The sequence below is a fragment of the Corella eumyota genome, chromosome 4 (genome assembly GCF_963082875.1).
Source record: "Corella eumyota chromosome 4, kaCorEumy4.1, whole genome shotgun sequence".
NCBI lineage: Eukaryota > Metazoa > Chordata > Ascidiacea > Phlebobranchia > Corellidae > Corella > Corella eumyota.
The window spans coordinates 7,845,617-7,865,759 of record NC_137493.1 but is presented as its reverse complement, the minus strand read 5'-3'; the positions used below and the strand labels follow the sequence as shown (position 1 = coordinate 7,865,759).

Here is a 20,143-nt window from a genome sequence, read left to right as displayed (position 1 = left end):
ACAACATAGCAGGCATAGCGCGACGTTGTGCATGTCGGGAAGTTTGTAAAACCAAAACAATTTTTTTTGAATTATTAACAGTCTGCTAGTAAGTTTAGTAGTTTAATACAAAAAACGTAAAATTTCTATTTTTGTACTTTTTGTGTTGTGGCTAAAATGTAAATACTTTTTTAGGTTCACGTTAGCCAGTTAGCGCTTTAAGTTAGTTAAAATTTGTTGATGGTAAATGAAGTCGCCTTAATTAATAACAACATGGAAATTGACGGTTTTAAAGCTGATATTTTGCTTCAAATTGAAAAGAGAAATATTGTTTACAATAAATTCTCTACTTTAATAAATGCTCATGCTCAGCTGTATGCACAAAATCAGGAATTAATGAACTCCCAGAAGAACCAGAAAAATGAATTTGAAAAGTTAAAGCAAGAAAACCAGGACCTGGCAAATAAAGCTCATGTTGGGGCTGTAAATGTTGAGAAAAGTGCTCAAGTTTCGCAGCTAGAGCAAAAATTGTTCCGCGTTCAAGAAGAATTAACTGCTGTACATAGAACGAAAGGCGCAAGAGCCCAACAAATTATTGACTTGAATGTTGCTTTACAGGAAAAAGAAAAGGAGGTTTCAAAAGTAACATCTCAGCTTCAAACAAAAGACAATGACATAACAACTTTAAGTGAAAAAGTAAATGAATTAGAGCAAAAAATATCAGAGCAACAACAGGCGAATCAAACATTAAAAGATGAGTATCAAGCTCTGCACATAACTTATGAATCAGTTGATGCTAAATTGCGTCAATGCCAAATTGAAAATCGAGACTTGGTAGAAAGATGGATGCGATATAAACACACAGAAGCTGAAAGTCTAAACAGCGAAAATCTAAAATTTAAAAACAATTTAGACAAAAAAAATAGTATTGAAACTTCAAATTTACAAAATAAAGAACAAAGAGAAAAAACGACCACGTCGAACCCTACTTCTCCAACTGCTAAATCAATAAGCCCCATGAACCAATCTTCTTTTAAAAATAAATTTTTAGATTTTTTCGGACAAAAACCTCGAACCATTGAAGATGAAGATGCTAGTGGTACAAGAATGAATTTACAATTCTGCACCGCAATTGTCAGGTTGCCATATGAAACAGTTTGCAAATGGAAAGCACATGAAGGTGAGGTAACTGCCACTCGATTCTCTACTTCGGGCGGTTTATTAGCTACTGGTGGCTCTGACAGATTTATCCACATTTGGAATTTTATTGGTGATAAAAGTCGACTTCAACACACCCTGCGTGGCAGTAATGGTGGTATTACCAGCATCGATTTTGATGCCCATGAACAACTGTTAGCTGCTAGTTCTAATGATTATGCTACTAGATTGTGGTCTTTGGGCTCACAAAGATTAAGATTAACCTTAACAGGGCATGGTGGAAAAGTGTTGGCTTCTTGTTTTTTAGGATCTTCAAATAAACTTGTCTCAGGTAGCAATGACAGAACTGTAAAAGTCTGGGATGTACGCTCAGGAGCTTGCACAAGAACATTTATGGCAGGTTCTTCTTGTAATGACATTGTAGCAGCCGACAGTAATGACTGTCTTGCAAGCGGCCATTTTGATAGAAAGATTAGAGTTTGGGATGCAAGAGTGTCTGGCCATTCAGTTCAAAATGAAGTTGTTGTTGGTGGCCGTGTAACTTCAATAGACATGCCAGTTGACAAAACACTTCTAGTGTGTTGCACTAAAGACCACACAATTGAGATAATTGATTTACGCAAGTCTGCAGTTTTAAAAGTTTTTTCTGATGATTTGTTTAAGGTGGCAACAGACCAGACTAGATGTGCTTGCAGCTCGGACGGGGAATATGTTGCAGTGGGTTCAAGTGACGGTTCGGTTTTCTCCTGGAACATTAAAACAGGAGATAGAGAAAGTTTAACCAAAGAACATAACGATCCAGTGATTTCCTGTAACTGGAGTGGAGGACGACTGATTACAGGAGATAAAAATAAAATGTGTGTTTTATGGTCAGAATAACTAACTATTGTACTGCCGCTTCTCCTATACATACTGTTTAATTTTTAATTATTAGCCTTTTATTTATAAACAGGATTTTTAAGTCTGGCTATTTTTTGGTTTAATTTTTATTTTTGCTAACTGATATAATAACTTGTTTCTTGTTTTTTTTATTACTGCCTATTGAATAATTTTTATGCCAGTCTATTAAATTATTTGTTGAAGACTAATTTATACTGAATACTAAAAATTAAATTAATTTACACCTTTCTTTTTAGGAAACAGCATTTGTTTCGATAAAACTAACTGTTTTTCTTATATTGATATTTAATTATATGATAATGTTGGTATTAATGGGCTTCAAGTCGATTTTTAAATGTTCCAACGAAGTGTTTCATTAAATTGTTATTCATATTTGCAATACTTTATACTGATCGAAATTATTTAATTTTTGTTTTACTATTCTCTATATTTTGCAGAAACTTAAAGATTTAAGATTTTAAACTTAGCCAGGTTACAATGTAAATATGCTTGTAAGGAAGAAGAATTTAAAATTATTTTTTACATAAACGAATTTTTTGCCGGAATTGGATTATGTCAGTGGACAATGAACATCGGGACAATGCAGAAGAACAAAATTCTTCTGTCGAATATAAATATGGGTGGGGAGCGTTACAGCCTAAATTTCTTCAAAAACGATTAAACAATGCTAAAGCCTTTCTTGTCTTACTAACACTCGCTAACGTTTTACAAGGAATTACTACAAATGGTATTTTAAAGGTAAAGTAAATAAATTGCTAAATACTTTAATAAAAATGCAGCTAAGCAAAAAAAAGTATGGACTCTACTTCATATTATTTTTCTACATTTGTTTATTTTTTTTATTATATTTATTTTAAATTAAAATTTTAAAATAAATTTAGCAACATGTAACTTATTTCATAGGTTAGCGTTACCTCAATTGAAAGAAGATTTAACCTATTAAGTTCTGAATCTGGATTAATAATAAGTGGATATGACATTGCTGGTTGTATTGCCCTACTTCCTATAAGCTATTTGGGTGAGTTTTGACCTATTTTAAAAGTTGTTAAAAAGTTTAATAATTTATGAACTTGGTGGCTTTTAACTATAAAGTTAAACATTTTAATAATTTATTTTAACTCTCAATTAGATTAATCAGTGCGTTGTGGTCTTAAATAATGTTTGTAAATTATATACAAATTTAATAATGTATATATATAATTTAATTCTGTTTTTTATGAAAACAATATTTTAATTTTTTGTTGTTTAGTGTATTTTATTTTTTAATAAAAACCGAATTTGCAATTTTTTTTTATAAAAGCAGTGTTTTCAGTTCCCATTTTTATTAGGGCAGCATATTTCAAATATTTAAGGTTAACTCATGTCTTATTTTTCCCCATCTTATTATAATTCTTTTAAGTGATTTTTTTCGTAGCAGCGTTTTCAGTTCTCTTTTTTTATTAGGACAGCATTTTTCAAATTTTTTAAGGTTAACTCATGTCTTATTTTTTCCCGCTCTTATTAAAATTCTTTCAAGTGATTTTTTTTCATTTATGAAGGTGGAAAAGGCCACAAACCTCGTTGGATAGGAATTGGATTAATGTTAACTTCGCTTGGTTCGTTTATGATTTCACTTCCTCATTTCTTAACGGGACCTTATGAGTATAGCGATGGCATTTCAACTATTTCTTCACAGGTTTATATAAACCTTTTTTTTATAAAAAAAACTTTGCAAGATTGCAGATATATAGTATCCCATGTCAATTTTTTTGTATTTAATTTTGTGAAAGTGTTTTATAAATTGTTTCACTAAGTTATGTAATTTTATTGGTTAAGTTTAGTTTTTTTTTATAACTTTGTTTTTAAATATTCCCAATAAAAACTAATAACAGATCATTTTATTTTTTTAAAGGATAATTTAACAAGTTCTAATTTATGTGAACCAATTCAAACTGATTCACAAAATGTAACAGGTAAATAATTTGTATATTTGGTTTAAATTTTCATCTGTCATTTCTAATATTGATTTGATGGGCTTGAGTTGGTGTATTGGTTTGGAATAACATTTGCTTAACATGTTAAACAAATAGTCTACTCTAAAATGGGACAATTTTATTGATTTATTTTACTTGCCCACTTAGGCAATTTCTGAATTGTAAAATGAAATTGTTTTTATCGAACGTCAAACAACATCAGGTCGACGACCTTTAGTTATTTTTAAATTTTACTTTTTATTTTTTTTGTTTGAGGTTAAATTTATGTCACACCATAGTCTTAACTGTAACTTACAGAAGCTGTTCGACCCAGAGTAACCTAAAACTTAATTGGTTAATTTGATTTAGTTTGTAGTTGTTAAACCACAAATTGGTAATTATAGTAAAAAGTGGCTTTGAATTTCCTAGTTAATTGATTTCCTAAATGTTTACTACCCCATCAATTATGTAAGGTTACTAGGTAGTATTACTACTGTTACTTAAATGATTAACTTGACAATTTTGTATAAAAAACTTTTTAAGCATTAGTGTAACTATGTTGTGTAAAATTATAGCGGTTCTTTTCAAAATGTTTATTTTTTTTATATTTTAAAATGTTTTTTTTAGGTTCTGTAAACTTGATAAATTGTAAAGAAATACTAAACCATCTCGGCCCTTACATTTCCATCAATCAAATGAAATACGTCCTCCTGATTGGACAGTTTATCACAGGAGTGGGATGTACACCACTTGCTGTACTTGCCGTTACCTTTATTGATGAAAGCGTGGATCCTCAAGTTTACCCCATTTATATTGGTAAGAAATCAATGTGTAAAATTTGGACTATTTGCATGAATACTAAGAGCTTTTTAACACTACTGCCAAACCAAATTGATTTTTTATGGTTTTAATTAAATCATTTAATTTGATTGATTTATATGGCCTAGTGATAAAAGACAAAAACCTTATTGTGTTATTATCTAAAGCTATTTTTATTTTAGACAGCCTTTATTTATGTTATCAAAATAACCCTGACTTATCCCAATTTCAAGTTGCAAATATAATCTTGATATGTAATTTAGGTAGCCTTAAGCTACATAACTCTTTTATTCTAATTTGATTGACTAAAGCATGGTCATAAATTTAGCCAGGATATACCTTCGACAACTTTACAACCATAATTATTTTATTGCGTTTAATTTGACCCAATAACAGTTAACTAATTGATTAAAAGATGTTACAAAGTTATACATCACACTTTAGCGAGAAATATGTTGTTCTGTTAAGTGGCATCCTACTGTGATGTATTGTCAGTTATGTTCAATTTACAACCAAATTATTTGCTATGTAGAGTTTGTGTAAAACTTTTAAATTACAAAGTAAATATAACTCTGTTACAAATAAAATTAGGTGTAAATAAAAACTCATAAAAAAGGTTTTATATTTATTATAATCTACTGATATACTAGCTGCTTTATGATTTTAAAAATTAATCAGTTAAAATAAAAAAAAATAAAATTAAGTTTAAAAAAATAAATCTTTTTTTGTTTAAGTTTAAATTGTGTGAAGATTTGCAAAAGATCAAGTTCTAAGAAGTAATCTAATTTTAGATTGCCATTAACCTTAGGCTGAACGCCCACGCTACCAATTTCACATTTTAAGAATATTTATATAGTAAATAAATCAATTATATTTAGGTATATACTACATGGGCGCTTTAATCGGGCCGGCAATAGGCTTTATTGTGGGTGGCCAGCTTTTAAAGGTGTTCACCGAGCTTGAAATAACGTAAGTTTGTATCGTTTGGATTATTTCCTGTTTTTCAGAGCCTCTGCGTTTTTGAACCTGATAAATGTGTTAATAAGGTGTTGTATGTATTAGGGAAATTTTTTTTTGTATATATATAAGTTGTTGTTAATAAAAGGGAAAAAAAAACAACTCCTAATTTGACCTAAATATGCTGTACTGAAAAAATTGGAAAAATGTGTTTTTTGTTTTCATTTATTAAATTAAGTCATTTTATTGTATATATTCGGTACTTGACTACTGTTTTGTGCACTTTTCATTCTTTTTGAACTTTTTATAACATATTGAACATTTTTGTACAATGTAGAAATTACCCTTAATATAGTGTTTAATAGCCTATAACAGTCAGAAGTACATGGCTTTTTTTCCTTCCTAGGAAAAACTTGTTTGTTTTATTAGGTTTGTAAATGACTCAAATTATAGAGTTGTTTACGTGGTTATTTTGTCATTTCCTTGAAAATGCCAAAAATTTTCTTATTTTGCAAATTTTTGCTCAATTTCTGCAGTGCTGCGGTTTTACCAGTGCAAAAACATGTTTTAGTGCCTAATTAATCATTGTCGCGATTATTATAAATGGGAAATTTGAGTGGCATCCTTCCTAATTGTTTAATTATTATTTAGAGCGAATAAGATTAATTATATGCAGGTGCCTTAAATATTCAGAAGGTTAAACTATGCTGATATTTATTTTTTTATCTGTTTATAGCAGAATCTAATGCTTTTTCGCATTTAAAAAATTTCAATAATTTTTATTTAAAAGCAATGTTGCAAATAAAAATCTATTTTTAAATTTTAAAAACTATTAAATTGGAATTGTGTTGTTAAATAAATAAATGTTGTTACTATAAAAATACTTCAATTGCTATATAAACATCATAAAAAAATAGTTAAAATTTTATTTTATATAAAATTTAAAAATTTTTTTTACAAATATACTTTTTACACAGACCTGAAGACATCAATTCAGAAAGTCCACAGTGGGTAGGGGCTTGGTGGGTGGGGTTCCTAATCAGCGCCATCATTATGTTTCTACTTGCCATACCCATACTGGGGTACCCCAAGAAGTTACCCAGCAACTTGACCCGAAAGATAACAATGGTGAATATAAAGGGTCACCAATATACACCAAGGCATGATAGCATAGTAAGAAGTGTTGGTATTAATGGTGTAGACGCTGATATAGGAAAAAACAAGGATGATTCACTTTGCCAGATAAGTAAGTTTCGTTTATATTCATGTCCTGAGTTATTGTCTATTGTTTGTTATTTTTGGCTAACGTTTTTGTATAAAACAAAGCATGTTTTTTTGTTTTGATTAAGTGTTTAATTGTGTGCTATTGATATCATATTGTTAATTTGCTTGTATTTAGCAAAATATGCATTGTATGATCTTACAAAACAATGAGCTTTGTAAAAGTTAAGAATAACCAAAGAGAATTAAAAAAAATGCATTGCCCTAGTCATTGTTTCAAAAAATTCAGTGACTAATTTTTTTTTAGAACCAAACACAGAAAATCATATTGGCAAAGAACAGGCTATACCCCTACGCATTGAAGAACTACCACATAGCTTACCTCAATCCAATTCAACACAACCCAGCGATAACAAGTCTTCACAACTCGGTATCACCTGCCAACATTTGAGAGATTTTTTGAGGTAATTTGTAAATTGAAGCGCTAACATTTATTCATTTATTATTTATGTTATTCATGGCAAATTGCTCTGTGCATTGATGTAATGGATTACAGATTAAATTAAATTGCATTTTATGTAATTTGACCAATTTTTTTGTCAAAGATCACTTAAAATTCTAAGATTGTGTTTTGGGTAACCCTTTTTTAAATTTTTAATGTAATATAAAATATTTTTTTAATACAAAAAAGTCCCTCTCATAATATAGCATGAATATATACAATGTACTTCCTAGTCTTAAATATTTTTAAATATTTAAATAATAAATTAAAAATTAGTTTTGTTTTTTTAGAGATTTTGTTGAAGTAATCACAAATAAAGCATTTATGTATTTGAGTATATCAGCAGCTGTATTAGGAACATTGGTGTCTGGTTTTTCTACTTTTGGACCTAAATTTGTTGAATCTCAGTTTGGAAAATCTGCATCAGATGCTGCAAACCTATTTGGTAAATCAAATAATATTTGCAAAAAAATTAAATTTTGAAATGTTATAAAAAATTAAAATCAAAAATGGAATTTTTTTAGAATTATTTTTAGCTAACTTAATTTTGGCTTATTACAGGTTTATGATTTTCACACCAAAATCACTAAATTATACATAAACATTAGGGTGTGTTAAGAAGCTCCATACCAATCCCATTTATTTTTAAACTGATTATTTTTACCCTATTAATCAAAAAAAAAATATTTTAAATTTAATTTTTAGGTTATGTTTGCATACCTGCTGGTGCAGGTGGTATGTTAGTTGGTGCATTCTTAATGAGTGGCCTGAAACTTGGTTATAAAAGTTCACTTAGGATGTGTTTTTGTGTTAGTTTACTCGGCTTATTTGCCCAATTTGCCCTCACTCTTCACTGTGATGATATACCATTGGCTGGTGTTAATGTGCCTTATAATGATGATGATTTGTAAGTTTTAAATAAAAATTTTGTACTGAAAAGTTAAATAAAAATAGTGTTAAAAAATCTGTTTTTTCCCTGTTAATTTTAAATATATAACTATTGTTCTTTGTTATTTGTCAAAGCTTTATTATTTTGATTGCTTAAATTTTGATTTTTTACACTTTTGGTTATGAATTCATACTTTAAAATTATTTTTATTTTATTTATTATTTATTTTTTTGGTAATATTCTGTACAAAAATGTTGTTCATATTTTTAAAAATTTTCCAAAAATGTTGTTCATATTTTTGTGAAATTCTTAAATAAAAAACGTTATATTATATATCACAAATAATATTTTAGTGCTTTAGCTAATTTGATTAATTTAAACAGAAACAACAAAAACCTGATTTTAAACCCCGACAACCCAGTCGACTCTTGCAACAAAAACTGCAGGTGTTCACCCCATTCATTTGTCCCTGTATGTGGTTCTAATGGAAATACTTACTACTCTCCCTGCTTTGCTGGTTGTACTGCAATTACTTTACCTCTGTCTCAAGAGAAGGTAAAACATTTTTAGTAATCTTTTGAAAGTTTTTTAAGAGAATAATCAATAAAAAAATTACAAATATATTCTTATATGATTACAAATTGAAAGTGTTTTACTTTGTTTTTACAAAAAAGTTAAAATAAAGGTTAATTTGGAATTTGTTTTTGAAGAGATTTATCTTTTAATTGATTGTTTAGCCTAAATTGCGGAGGTTTTAACCTTTCAAGGGGTTAAAAGTCTTAAAAAATTACTTTCCAGGTTAAAATAAACATTAAAACCCCACGGGAATAAAATATAATTTAATTTCAACTTCTGCCATTTCTTTAACCTTTAAAAGTTTTCGAATTTAAAATTCAACTGATTAGCTATTTTGAATTCCAATCCACCGTGTTGAATAATTAATTGTTTTTCTCAGGTCTTCTTGAATTGTTCTTGTATTGCGGAAACCATTACTGTTGAGATTAAAACAAATATTACTTCACAACAATCTTTGATTGAACATTCTGAAGGTCAGTTTATATAAAATAAAGAAATCATTAAAAACTTGGTTGTAAAGTATGCACTTATGTTTATCAAATTTTTATAACTTATTTTTTAACTTAGAAATAATATAATATTATGATTTTACAATATATGTTTACTTCTTCTAATTAAAAATGAAATGTGCAGAAAAATAGCTTTGTTTTTTTCTCTAATTTAATTTAAATTAAAAGGTATTTTTGTAATTTAATTAGTCTGGTATGGAAGCGAGAAAAAAATCATTTTATTTACGGCATTAATAATTAAATTTGTTTTTCACAGATTTTTTGCCAAGGTGGAAAGTAAAATTAAATATTTTAATTATTGTTTTTAAAATTGTGCTTTTGGTTAAAAAGCCATTAGGAATTTATGTCCCAATCAATTTAATTAAAAACAGTTTTTTTTTTGGTATTTTTTGAAAACGTTATATTAAAAATGTTTTTTTTCAAATACAAAAAAATATTTAGTTTTAAATAATTAACTCTGAATTTATATTTATATAAACAAAAATAATATCTAAAAAAAATAAGATTTTGTTTATTTTTTTTTAATTTAAAATTTAATTTTTTAGCATATATTTCTGTACAAGGAAATGGTGAAGCAAAACAAGGCCGATGTTTTAAACCTTGTTACTGGCATGATATCATCCTAGTCGGTTTGTTTCTTGTTATTTCAACCACATTCATTTGTGTTGTTCCTTCCGTTGATTTATCTTTGAGGTTGGATAATATTACTATGCAGTTTTTTATTGTGTCTTTTTATTTCAAATAGAAATAACATTTTTAAATAGGCATTGTGCAATTTTTGAGATAACAATTTTTTTAAACTTAAAAAAACATTTTTTAATTGTTATAGGAAAAACTTTTTTTAAAATCATTATTATGTTGTTTTTACATTTAAAGTAACTGTGAAAAATCTATTTTTCCCTATTTAAAAATTTTAAACAAAATTTACCCATTATATTTTAGGTGCTTTCCCCAAGAGCTCCGATCCCTAGCTGTGGGTATTCAATGGATCCTTATACGGACCCTGGGCACCATACCAGGTCCCATCATTTTTGGTGCCATGATCGACAGTACTTGTCTTATATGGAATACAAGAGATCAATGCACTGAAGGACCAGGGTCATGTGTTATGTACAAAAATCAAGAACTTTCTTTCAGTATTCTTATATTGTCTGTAATTTACAAGGTAAGATTCAAATTGATTTTCTTATTATTTTTGAAACTATTTTTGTCAGGCCTGGGTAAAAAAGTCACCCTACACTTTAAAGTTAACTTAAAACACTTTAGAAAAAATTAATATCTAAACCAAAAAATTGACCCAAAATGTGTAATTCCCAGGGTGCCAGCATCCTGTTTTTTGGGCTTGCCCTTCTCTCGTACACTCCTGCACGGTTGGTGATTACCCCTGAATCACCCCCACACAGCCCCCGCCGGCAAGTCATGGGTCCGTCGGGGGAATCCCTCCTCTGATACCTCACCTTTGTGCTCTTTAAAAGTTCAGTGCCTGATAAGTTCCTGATATTTAGATATTATGTATAGAAGCACTTTGTAGTAGTAGTAAAATATAGGTAGATTTATGTTAGGGTTATGAGGTTTAGTTTGGAATTTGAAGATACAATTTGTTTGTAATTCTATACCAACTTCATCTAAAAGTCTTATCGCCGAAAATTTAAATTTGTTTTAAAAAATTTTAAATCCTTGTTTCAAAAAACTTTGAATCCTTGTTTTAAAAAACTTTACGAAATCATATTAACTTGATCAATATTAATGCAACCTGTAAATTACATCAATGCAAGCTTTTAGCCACCTTTGAATTTGTAAACTCTATTTCAATTATATATAACAGTGTCCAAATTTTTACTTTATTTTTTTGCCATGGTGTCTGAGTTATAAAAGGCATCTGATAAGAACCTATTGTACTGTCTGAACGTGCAATACTAAGTAGACTTTTGTTTTCTTAACAATTTAAACCAATTTTTAAAGTGTATTATAAACAAGGAGAAATATTATTAGGTATTAACAAGTAGCTGTATTGCCCCATGTTTCGTTTTTTTTTTTTTTGGACCAAAAATTGGTGTCAGTCGGTTTAATTATGTTTTATATTTTCCTTAATTGACTAACCACATATCTGCACTGTTAAAGTAACCCCACATGACAGGGTGCATTAAGTAATAGTAACAATTTGAGCTTGTGCCTTTTTTGTAACAATTTTATTTTAGAAAAATCTAACCCTATTTATTACTAAAAACTAACATTTTATGTTTTGTAATATTTTATTTAAAATGTAGTAAATTTTATAATTGTTTTTTATTATGGGACAAACACTTAAAAACTGCCAGAATATTCTGATTTTGTTAGCCATTTTATCAATGCAAACCAACACACATAAGTTATAACATTGCAAAACTGTTAGTTTAGGTTTTATTTACCAAAACATTGGTGTTTGTACTTAGGGACTTGTTGCATATATATTTACACGAGGTTAATTAGCTGTTTTGTTTTTTAATGTCCAAATGTCAACTAAATTTTGTGTTATAACTGTTTTTTGTTATTATCTTGTTTTTTTATGGATTTGCATATATATGCATGGGAATTCCATATTCAAATGATTAAATAAAAACATGTATATGAATTATATAACCAAATTGCATATTTAATATTAAACTTTCTTTTAACAATTAATATGGAACTGTATTTGGAAAAAAAAGCCTTTATATATATATATATATATTTTTTTTGTATATATCTTTCTCCTCGATGTAGGAGAGTCAAATGCGTGACTTAAACATAGAGTAACATCAGTTACTCCGACCCAGTCTCAAGTTGCCTGTGGCAGTTTGGGATATTATAGATTATAATTGCCCAGTAAGTATGCTGCTGATTAAGTGCTGACTCAGCAGGAGTTCATGTGTGGTAGCAAGTGTTCTTACCACTACACCACGCTGCCGGAGAATTTATTATGTTTTGTCGACTTAAATTATTCTAATATTTGTAGGTTTATTTATAACAAATTGTCAAGTTATATTAATCATATTTTCTTTCAAACAATCTTTTTTTTGAATATCAGATTTATTTAAAACTTTGTTAAAATTCAAAGCAAATGTCTAATTACAGAAATGACTGTGATGTACAGTCTATTAGTTAAACATATAACAAACAAGCCACCAGTTTAACAGTATGAGTAAATATGTTGAGATTTATATATAAAAGCCCAATATACATTAAAACACTATTTGATAAATGAGAAATAAAAATGTGGCAAAAATTAATAAAAATGCTTTGTGATATAAACATGGTAGTTATAATATGTACAGAAAAAGAACATGAATTTTTTTTACAAACGAACAAATTAGGGAACATAACTTGGTCTTAAAAAAAAGGTGTAAAACAATAAAAACAAAGTGCAGTTTGCGGAACATAATTAAAATGTACCCTTTTAAACCTAAAATCCTGTACAACCAAAAGTACAAAAACTAATACAACTAAAGTCTGATAAATTGTCTTTTTTTTCTAATTGCCTATTTAATTAACTACGCCTGGGCAAAATTAAGCATAAATTGAAAAAAAAATTTATCTTGTCTGATGACCATGACAGATCACATATTGCTTATTGGAAAATGTGGGTTAATTGCACGGCACTGAGCTTTAGTAAACAAACAAGATTTTCTCTTTAGTTTCTAATATTTTCTCACTTCGTACGTGCGATGTTGTTGATGTGCTAAAAATCAAAATAAATTATTTTTAATTGAATACAAATGTCAACAAAACACCAACACATAAACTTAGTACAAACAAAACATATATGTGACCAGTACCCTGTTAAAACCTTGTTGTTATGGCTTAATGCCTACTCAGTTCCAGCAATGGCAATTATACCAATAATATTGGTAAAATTTTATATTTCAGTTTTTAAAAAGAAATCTTACGTTTGTAAAATGTAGTCTCAAAGTTAGCATCTGGCACGAGTTCTATAACTTTTTTCATAACCCGCTTTTCGTTAACTCCTCTCGACTGCATATTCCATAATTGGATGAGGTCGTCATTTTTGCGAACACTTACACTTAAGCCTATTATGTCATCATCTAAAATCAATATTTTAAGTGTTATTTATTAAAAATTTTTAAAAGGGTAATGTTATTGAGTGTTATTACAAACTTATTTTGTTTGACATTTTTAAATATTTTTTGTTGATAAATGTTTACCCTCATTGACACTATCTGTAAATTGTTCCCCAATACAGGCCAAGACCAACTCTCTCCATATACTATCCTGTTAAAACACCAAATTTATAACAATTCAGATTATATTACTTTTGGGGCAACTCTGTGCAAAAAAATATTAATATAAACTTACAGTAACACCTTTTCTACACCTTAACTTCCACATACCACCATTCTCATGGTTTTTATCTTCCCTTAATTAAAAGTAATGTTTCATTTTTTTTATTCCATTTTTTTAATTTAATATTTTAAATTTGTTAACCATTATGCTAACCAGACTGGTCGAATGTTGTTTCTCATCATGTGGTAACTGTATCGGGCCACTAGTTCATTGGGAGCAGGAATGTTGTTAAACACCCCCCAAAAGCTCTAACAAATAAATAAATTTCAGTTTCATTTTAAAATAAACTTTAATATTTTTTTAGTTTTACCACCTCGATGGTAGAGACTGTGTAGATTTTTCGAAGGTTTGCTTCATACTGTGCAGTCGTTGAGTTAGGCACCGACCTAAAAAATTAATTTAAAAAAAGGGAATTTAATGCTTTTATAGCCTGTATTATATGCCACAAGATTTTTTTTTTTTTTTTTTTTTGTTTATATCTTTATCCTCGATGTGGGAAAGTCGAATGCGCGACTTAAACATAGAGTAACATAAGTTACTCCGACCCAGTCTCGAGTTGCCTGTGGCAGTTTGGGATATTATAGAGACTATAATTGCTTAGTAATTATGCTGCTGATTAAGTGCTGGCTCAGCAGGAGTTTATACCGTTTATAGTGCCTTACTCAAGGGCGCTACAGCATGAGATCAGTGGGGATTGAACCCACGACCTCATGTGTGGTGTAGCAAGTGTTCTTACCACTACACCACGTGCCAGATATAACTTTTTACTACAATATCAGGTGGATTTTTAGATTATTAAAACATAATTAATTTAAAAACAGCATACTTATCGAGCCAAAGTGTCCAAGGGGAGTTTAATGCCACCCCTGATTTTTCAGTATCACCCAAACTTGTGATTGCCTTTCTAGACAAACGAGGTGAATTCATGTTATTGTTGGTGGCATTGCATGGTGAATTTGATCGCTCCCTGGCTTGAAAGCGATCTTTCGTGCCAAAAAGGTTATCAACATCAATTCCAGATTCATTTAAACCTTGTGACATTTTTTTCGATTTATTCTATTCTGCAGATGGAAAAAATACATTAAATCCTACACACCATAGCAAAAATATAATAACTAGAAATACCTAGCTTTAAAATATACTTTTAAACCAGAATACCAATGTGTAAAAGCACACACTTATCTTACAATATCTTTCACGTAGTTAAGCTGTTAATTGTCGAATTTCAGTTAACGTTCTAACTTTGCTTTAGACAGTTAAACAAATGTTAAATTATCTTGTTTCTTTACGACGTATATTGATAAAAAAGTTACTACGATATGATATATTTCAATTGCGGAACTGGTTTTATTATAATAAAGAAAACAAATGTGAAAAGGGGAAGTCAATTACGATACTTCGAAAACAAAAATATTTTCCTCAAACAATGTCCTTGTTTACATATTGGAAAATGACGTCACAAAGACTAAAACTTGTAACCGATTTAAGATACCTTTTCATTATTGCTGGGGTGAAATAAAAACTTTGGTTGTAGATAAGGCGATTACGTTTACCTTAGCATTTTCATTTGCAACTTTATTATTTAGTATTTTACATTGTTTGTTTTTTTAAATTTTACATGTTTTGTTTTTTTTTGTGTTTATAAAGGCCAATGTTAAATTGTAAAGCGGTAGATGCCACCAAATATTGATGGCATACACAAATTGGCGTAAACTTCAAGACTTTCGTGCAACTTGTTTTAATAACAAACAACATACCCACGTTTTTGCAAAGTATTTATTTTTCATCGCGTTAATGGATCATTATCGGCGAACTAGATCAAGAAGTCCCCATTTTCGTGGCGATAACACATCTGATAGAAGAAATGTAGGCCTAAGAGACGTGGTAAGTTTGCATAGCTATACTACTTCTATCTTTAGATCTTTTTATTGCCTAAAAAATTGCTTCAAAGTAATATTTCATTTAATGCCACAAACAAAAATTTAATCATAGTTATATTCTATTTAAAACTAACTTATTAAATATATATTATTAGCGTTACAATATGCAGCATTTAAGCACTAAGTGATTTTGTTATTTTTTAAATCATTAAATTGATTTTGTCATTTTTTCCCGTCGCATTGTTGTAATATTAATTGTATATCGTATTTATTATTTACTTTTATCAATGCGCGAAAAACCAAAAAAAAAAAAAAAAAAAGTAGCTGTTATTTATTTTTTTTTGCAGTTTGTAAATTATGTAATTATAATTCTATACAGGTTACCCAAAATATGTCGAACATTAATTCGATGAATAATAACTCTACTTCGGGAATGGATCCTTACTATAATAACACTACAATAAATCATTCTCAACCTCAAGATGGAAGAATTATTTTTAATGATTGCATGCTTATGCCTCCAAAACCTGAGGGTTTATTTTCAAATTTTAAATAAGTTTACTCCCAGTAAAAAAAAAACTTTGTTTTTAATTTTAACTGTATTTTTTGCTAAAACTTTCTTAAAAAAATTATTTGATTATTTTGTCATAGATCCAGCTTGGGTCCCAAATGGTGTAAAACCTCAATTCTGTCGAACTATATATGTTGGTGGAATTCCTTCTTTTTTATGCCCATCAAGAAGACGTAAAAATTTTCAATTCAATTTCAAAAATAAAAGATATATATATATATAAAAAAAGCTAGCCCCAATAACTTATATTAATCATGTAGTCATATTTTAGTTTTTTAATACTTCTATTATAAATTTTGTGTTTTAATTTTTGTATTTTATAAGTACATTACAATTAAACACAAAAAATCAGCTTTTTTGTTAACTTTTACAAATTTTTAACATAATTTTTTAGTTGAGGACAACTTAAATGATGTTTTTAAGTTAAATGGAGGTGAAATACAATCAATAAGTAGACCAACCTCAGGACATTGTTATATAAGATTTAAGAAAGAAGGAAGTGTGGATTTGGCTATGACAGTATTAGGTAATAAAAAATAAATTTTCATGTTCTTTTATTTTTGAAAAAATAGTTTTGTTAACATGTGTTGCGATTTTAATATTTCTAAAGTTTAATTATTTTTTTTTAAATAATGATTAAATATTACTCCTTTAAAGTGTAAAATAATTTAATATTGACCACTGTTTTTTTGTGCCAGTATTTTAATTATAACAAAATTTTTAAAAAAGAACAAAGAACCAAAAAAATACACTTTAGCATATAGCATAATATTTAATACTACTTCAATTTGTGATGTGTTATGTTTTGCATTTACTGTGAATACTTTTTAAAGAGGGCCAACTTTATAACCTGATTTTAAATTTTGACAGGATATTACATGATACTCCAAATGGAGCAAGGTAGAACAGTAAGTTTTAGGTTGATGGTGAAATATTCTGAATCCCAGGAAGATCGGGAAGAAGTTCACAAGAAAGAAAAATTTGCTAAAAAATTAAATATTTCCCTGGACGAGATACCAGAAATTCCACAATTTACTTATAGTGCTTTTGATAATGTAATAGCTAATTTAAAAGGTAGAATAATTGAGAAAAAAAATATAGTTAAATTGTATGTAATTATTTATGATTTTGGACAAAAATAATAAAAAATGTTGTAAGTTTTTAAATTTCCTTAGTGATATTAAACAGAATTTTTTAGTTTATTTTTTTGAATTTTTTTTTTCAGATTATGAGAAACATCAAGATGCAGTGATTATATTAAGAAGTTGGCTAAACTCTCAAGCAATTAATAAAACTAATTCTCTTAAATTTTACACTATGCTACAAGGTAGTTACGTGCAGGTAAAAACTGTTGTGTGTATTTTTAATAGCGTTTTTAATTTTCATAGGATTTTAAAGTAAATTTTTTAGCTTAAGGCAAAGAAGATGTATAAATTTTTAAATATTTAGTTGTTTAGTTTTTATCCCTAAGTTTGTCAAAGTTCTTAAATAGCAATTTATATAATTGGTAAAAAAAAAATTTTAATCTTTTTAAATTTTATCTAGGTTCGGAACCTACTTGATCAAAACAAACAACTTGATGAAGAATATAAAACAGTTCTACATCGTTACAACTTTAACAACTTAAGAATTGATGAAGGCTGTAAGAGAACCTTATAGTTATATGTATTTATTTACAGTTTGTTTTCCCAATCATGTCTTGAGTTGTCTTAGGCAGTTTGGTATATTATTGATTATAATTTCTCCGTATTTATTCTGCTTATTGGTTTTTAACATGGCAGGTGTTTGTACTGCTTATAGAACCTTATTCAAGGTGCTCTAGATTAAAGGCAGTATACATAATCTTGAATTCTCATGTACTGAATTGTTTTACCTACTAAATCTTACTAATGATTACTATGTGATAATAATTTTACTGACAAATGCAAGAATTTTTTTATTATCTTTTGTTTATAATTACCATATGTAAAAATGTTAATATTTTTTAATTTGATGTAATATTTTTTACACAGTGAACAGCCTTATTCAGTTGTACAAGGACACAAGACATGAGAGGGTTTGGAATAAATTCACAAAACTTCAACATAAATCTATTCTTTCTTGGCTGGATGAAGCTAGAGTAAGATTTAAGTCTAATATTTTTTGTGTCAAAATTTTTGTGTCAAAAAGATGTATCAAAATTGTTAGTGTGAATAATTAAATTTACAAAGTCGTCTTTAATATTGTAATTTATTGATTTATTTTTTGTTATAATTTAAGTTACATTTTTCCATAACATTATCTGCAATGTTTTTGTTAAAACTTATTTTTTTGGTGTTATTTTTTAATATATAAAGCCATAATATTTTGATTATTTAGAGTGGTTTAGACATGAAAGACAATATAAAAAAGCTAACTGAAGATCAAAACATAAAAAAATCAACAAAGCCAGGTTGTTTTTTAATAATTTATTTTATAAAAATATTTAATTAATAAAAAAAATTCATGCAAAAAAATGATATTTTAAATATTAATAAATGTTACATTTTTTTAGAAAAGAACGATAAATCAGATACACCAAAAGATGAAACTACCGAATCTTTAAAAGGCCAGCTTCAAAATATGCAACAAGTAAAACTGTTTTTAAATTATTTTAAAAATCATATTTTTAATTATTAGGCCACATTTTTGCTGTTGATATTGGTTTTAGTGGGGCAATGAAGTATTTTCAAACTTTCTATATTGTCTAAAAACTTTAATGGCAATATTTTGTTATTAGCAAGCTTGGGATTTAATTGTTAAAGTCCAAACAAAAGATTCTGAGATCAAAGTAAAAGATCAAGAAATTTCAAAATTAAAAGATGAGTTAAAGGAATTAGACGAAGCATCAGGTCATATTTTATAATTAAAAAACAAATTATTTTTTTTATGTTTTTTTTCTCCCATCGTAATATTAAGCTATTTTTAAAACAATGTTATTTTTAGAAAGTGGAAAAGCAAAGAAAAAAATTTTAGATGCGGAAAATTTAAATCTGAAAGATGCCAAACTTATTTGTAAGTATTAAAAAAACTTATATATCAAAAAGATTTGCAGATCTTAATTTCATTAACAATTTTTGATTTTATTTCAGGCGTTTTACCTCCTTTTCTTAAACTGTTTCCAAATGGGGCTCCAACTGATACAATATTATTTTACCTTAAAGAACATAAAATTCATGTTGTAAGTAGAATTATATAAAAAATAGCACTTTTGTGGATATAGTTATTCTCGAAATGGAAAGGCTTACTTTGAAGGTCTAAACAGTGACTTTAGTTTTCCTACCCAGGACTCCATGTAATAAACCCTAGTGTGTAATAATTTACTGACTTTTTTCGAGTGTAAAAGGACCTTTTTTTAAAGTATTTTATTTTTATTGTGTCATCTTTTATGTTTTAGGCTACTGCAAATGACTTGGAAATTTTACTTCTTAAACTTAATGACGTTTTTTCGTTGAAAATATGCATTGAAAAGGGCAAAGCTACTAGAAAATGGAAAATAAAGCCTTTAAATGAATAACTCTTGTTTTTATCAAAAAAAGAAATATTAGTTTTGTGCAACTAATCATGGAACTGTTATTTGGTCTTAGATTTACATATATAGAAAACTTTGATTAATATAGCATGGCAGTTTTTGTTTCTATTTTTAATCTTCAATCAAAAGCAAAAAAAAAAACCAAACTTTCTTCGATTTGTTTAGTTTTAATGCAATAGTTGATCGTCAAATAAAATATTTAAAAACATATTTATACACAGTTGTTGATTAATGTTCGTTATCATGTATATTGCCTATGGTTTACACTAAAAATGAAACTATTAATAAACTCAATATTACATATTTTATTTAAACATGTACAAAGTCAAACATGCGTTGATGTTAAGAGGAATTGTTTAA

At 28.0% G+C, this 20,143-nt stretch overlaps 4 protein-coding genes across 7 annotated transcripts; 3 read left to right on the top strand and 1 right to left on the bottom strand.

The window, feature by feature from the left end:
• Nucleotides 1–181: 181 nt before the first annotated feature.
• LOC145749727 (autophagy-related protein 16-1-like) lies at nt 182–2,256 on the top strand. Its single transcript, XM_082565572.1, has one exon. It carries the CDS (start codon nt 220–222, stop codon nt 2,014–2,016), a length of 1,797 nt encoding a protein of 598 aa, XP_082421698.1. The 5' UTR covers nt 182–219; the 3' UTR covers nt 2,017–2,256.
• A 223-nt stretch (nt 2,257–2,479) lies between these two features.
• LOC145749898 (solute carrier organic anion transporter family member 4A1-like) lies at nt 2,480–12,072 on the top strand. The gene is made up of 15 exons (XM_082565780.1): nt 2,480–2,775; nt 2,941–3,055; nt 3,576–3,712; nt 3,929–3,989; nt 4,617–4,805; nt 5,687–5,777; nt 6,743–7,011; nt 7,294–7,450; nt 7,779–7,933; nt 8,194–8,395; nt 8,761–8,932; nt 9,333–9,426; nt 10,008–10,155; nt 10,405–10,627; nt 10,780–12,072. Exons 1-15 carry the CDS (start codon nt 2,590–2,592, stop codon nt 10,909–10,911), a joined length of 2,331 nt encoding a protein of 776 aa, XP_082421906.1. The 5' UTR covers nt 2,480–2,589; the 3' UTR covers nt 10,912–12,072.
• A 430-nt stretch (nt 12,073–12,502) lies between these two features.
• LOC145750237 (eukaryotic translation initiation factor 4E type 3-like) lies at nt 12,503–15,195 on the bottom strand. 4 transcript variants are annotated; one of them, XM_082566221.1, is made up of 8 exons: nt 14,908–15,195; nt 14,609–14,843; nt 14,096–14,168; nt 13,936–14,030; nt 13,795–13,855; nt 13,644–13,710; nt 13,368–13,523; nt 12,503–13,159 (listed from the first exon to the last, which is right to left on the bottom strand). In XM_082566221.1, exons 2-8 carry the CDS (start codon nt 14,821–14,823, stop codon nt 13,119–13,121), a joined length of 708 nt encoding a protein of 235 aa, XP_082422347.1. In that variant the 5' UTR covers nt 14,824–14,843; nt 14,908–15,195; the 3' UTR covers nt 12,503–13,118. The 4 variants fall into 4 exon arrangements, with proteins under 4 accessions (XP_082422347.1, XP_082422346.1, XP_082422348.1 ...); XM_082566220.1 differs by having other exon boundaries at nt 14,961–15,195; XM_082566222.1 differs by having other exon boundaries at nt 14,970–15,195.
• A 339-nt stretch (nt 15,196–15,534) lies between these two features.
• On the top strand, nt 15,535–19,979 carry LOC145750649 (ecto-NOX disulfide-thiol exchanger 2-like). Its single transcript, XM_082566725.1, has 14 exons — nt 15,535–15,666; nt 16,042–16,195; nt 16,314–16,406; nt 16,628–16,759; nt 17,104–17,307; nt 17,459–17,574; nt 17,779–17,875; nt 18,246–18,352; nt 18,592–18,664; nt 18,767–18,843; nt 18,992–19,103; nt 19,198–19,266; nt 19,344–19,432; nt 19,649–19,979. Exons 1-14 carry the CDS (start codon nt 15,577–15,579, stop codon nt 19,766–19,768), a joined length of 1,533 nt encoding a protein of 510 aa, XP_082422851.1. The 5' UTR covers nt 15,535–15,576; the 3' UTR covers nt 19,769–19,979.
• The last annotated feature ends 164 nt before the right edge of the window (nt 19,980–20,143 follow it).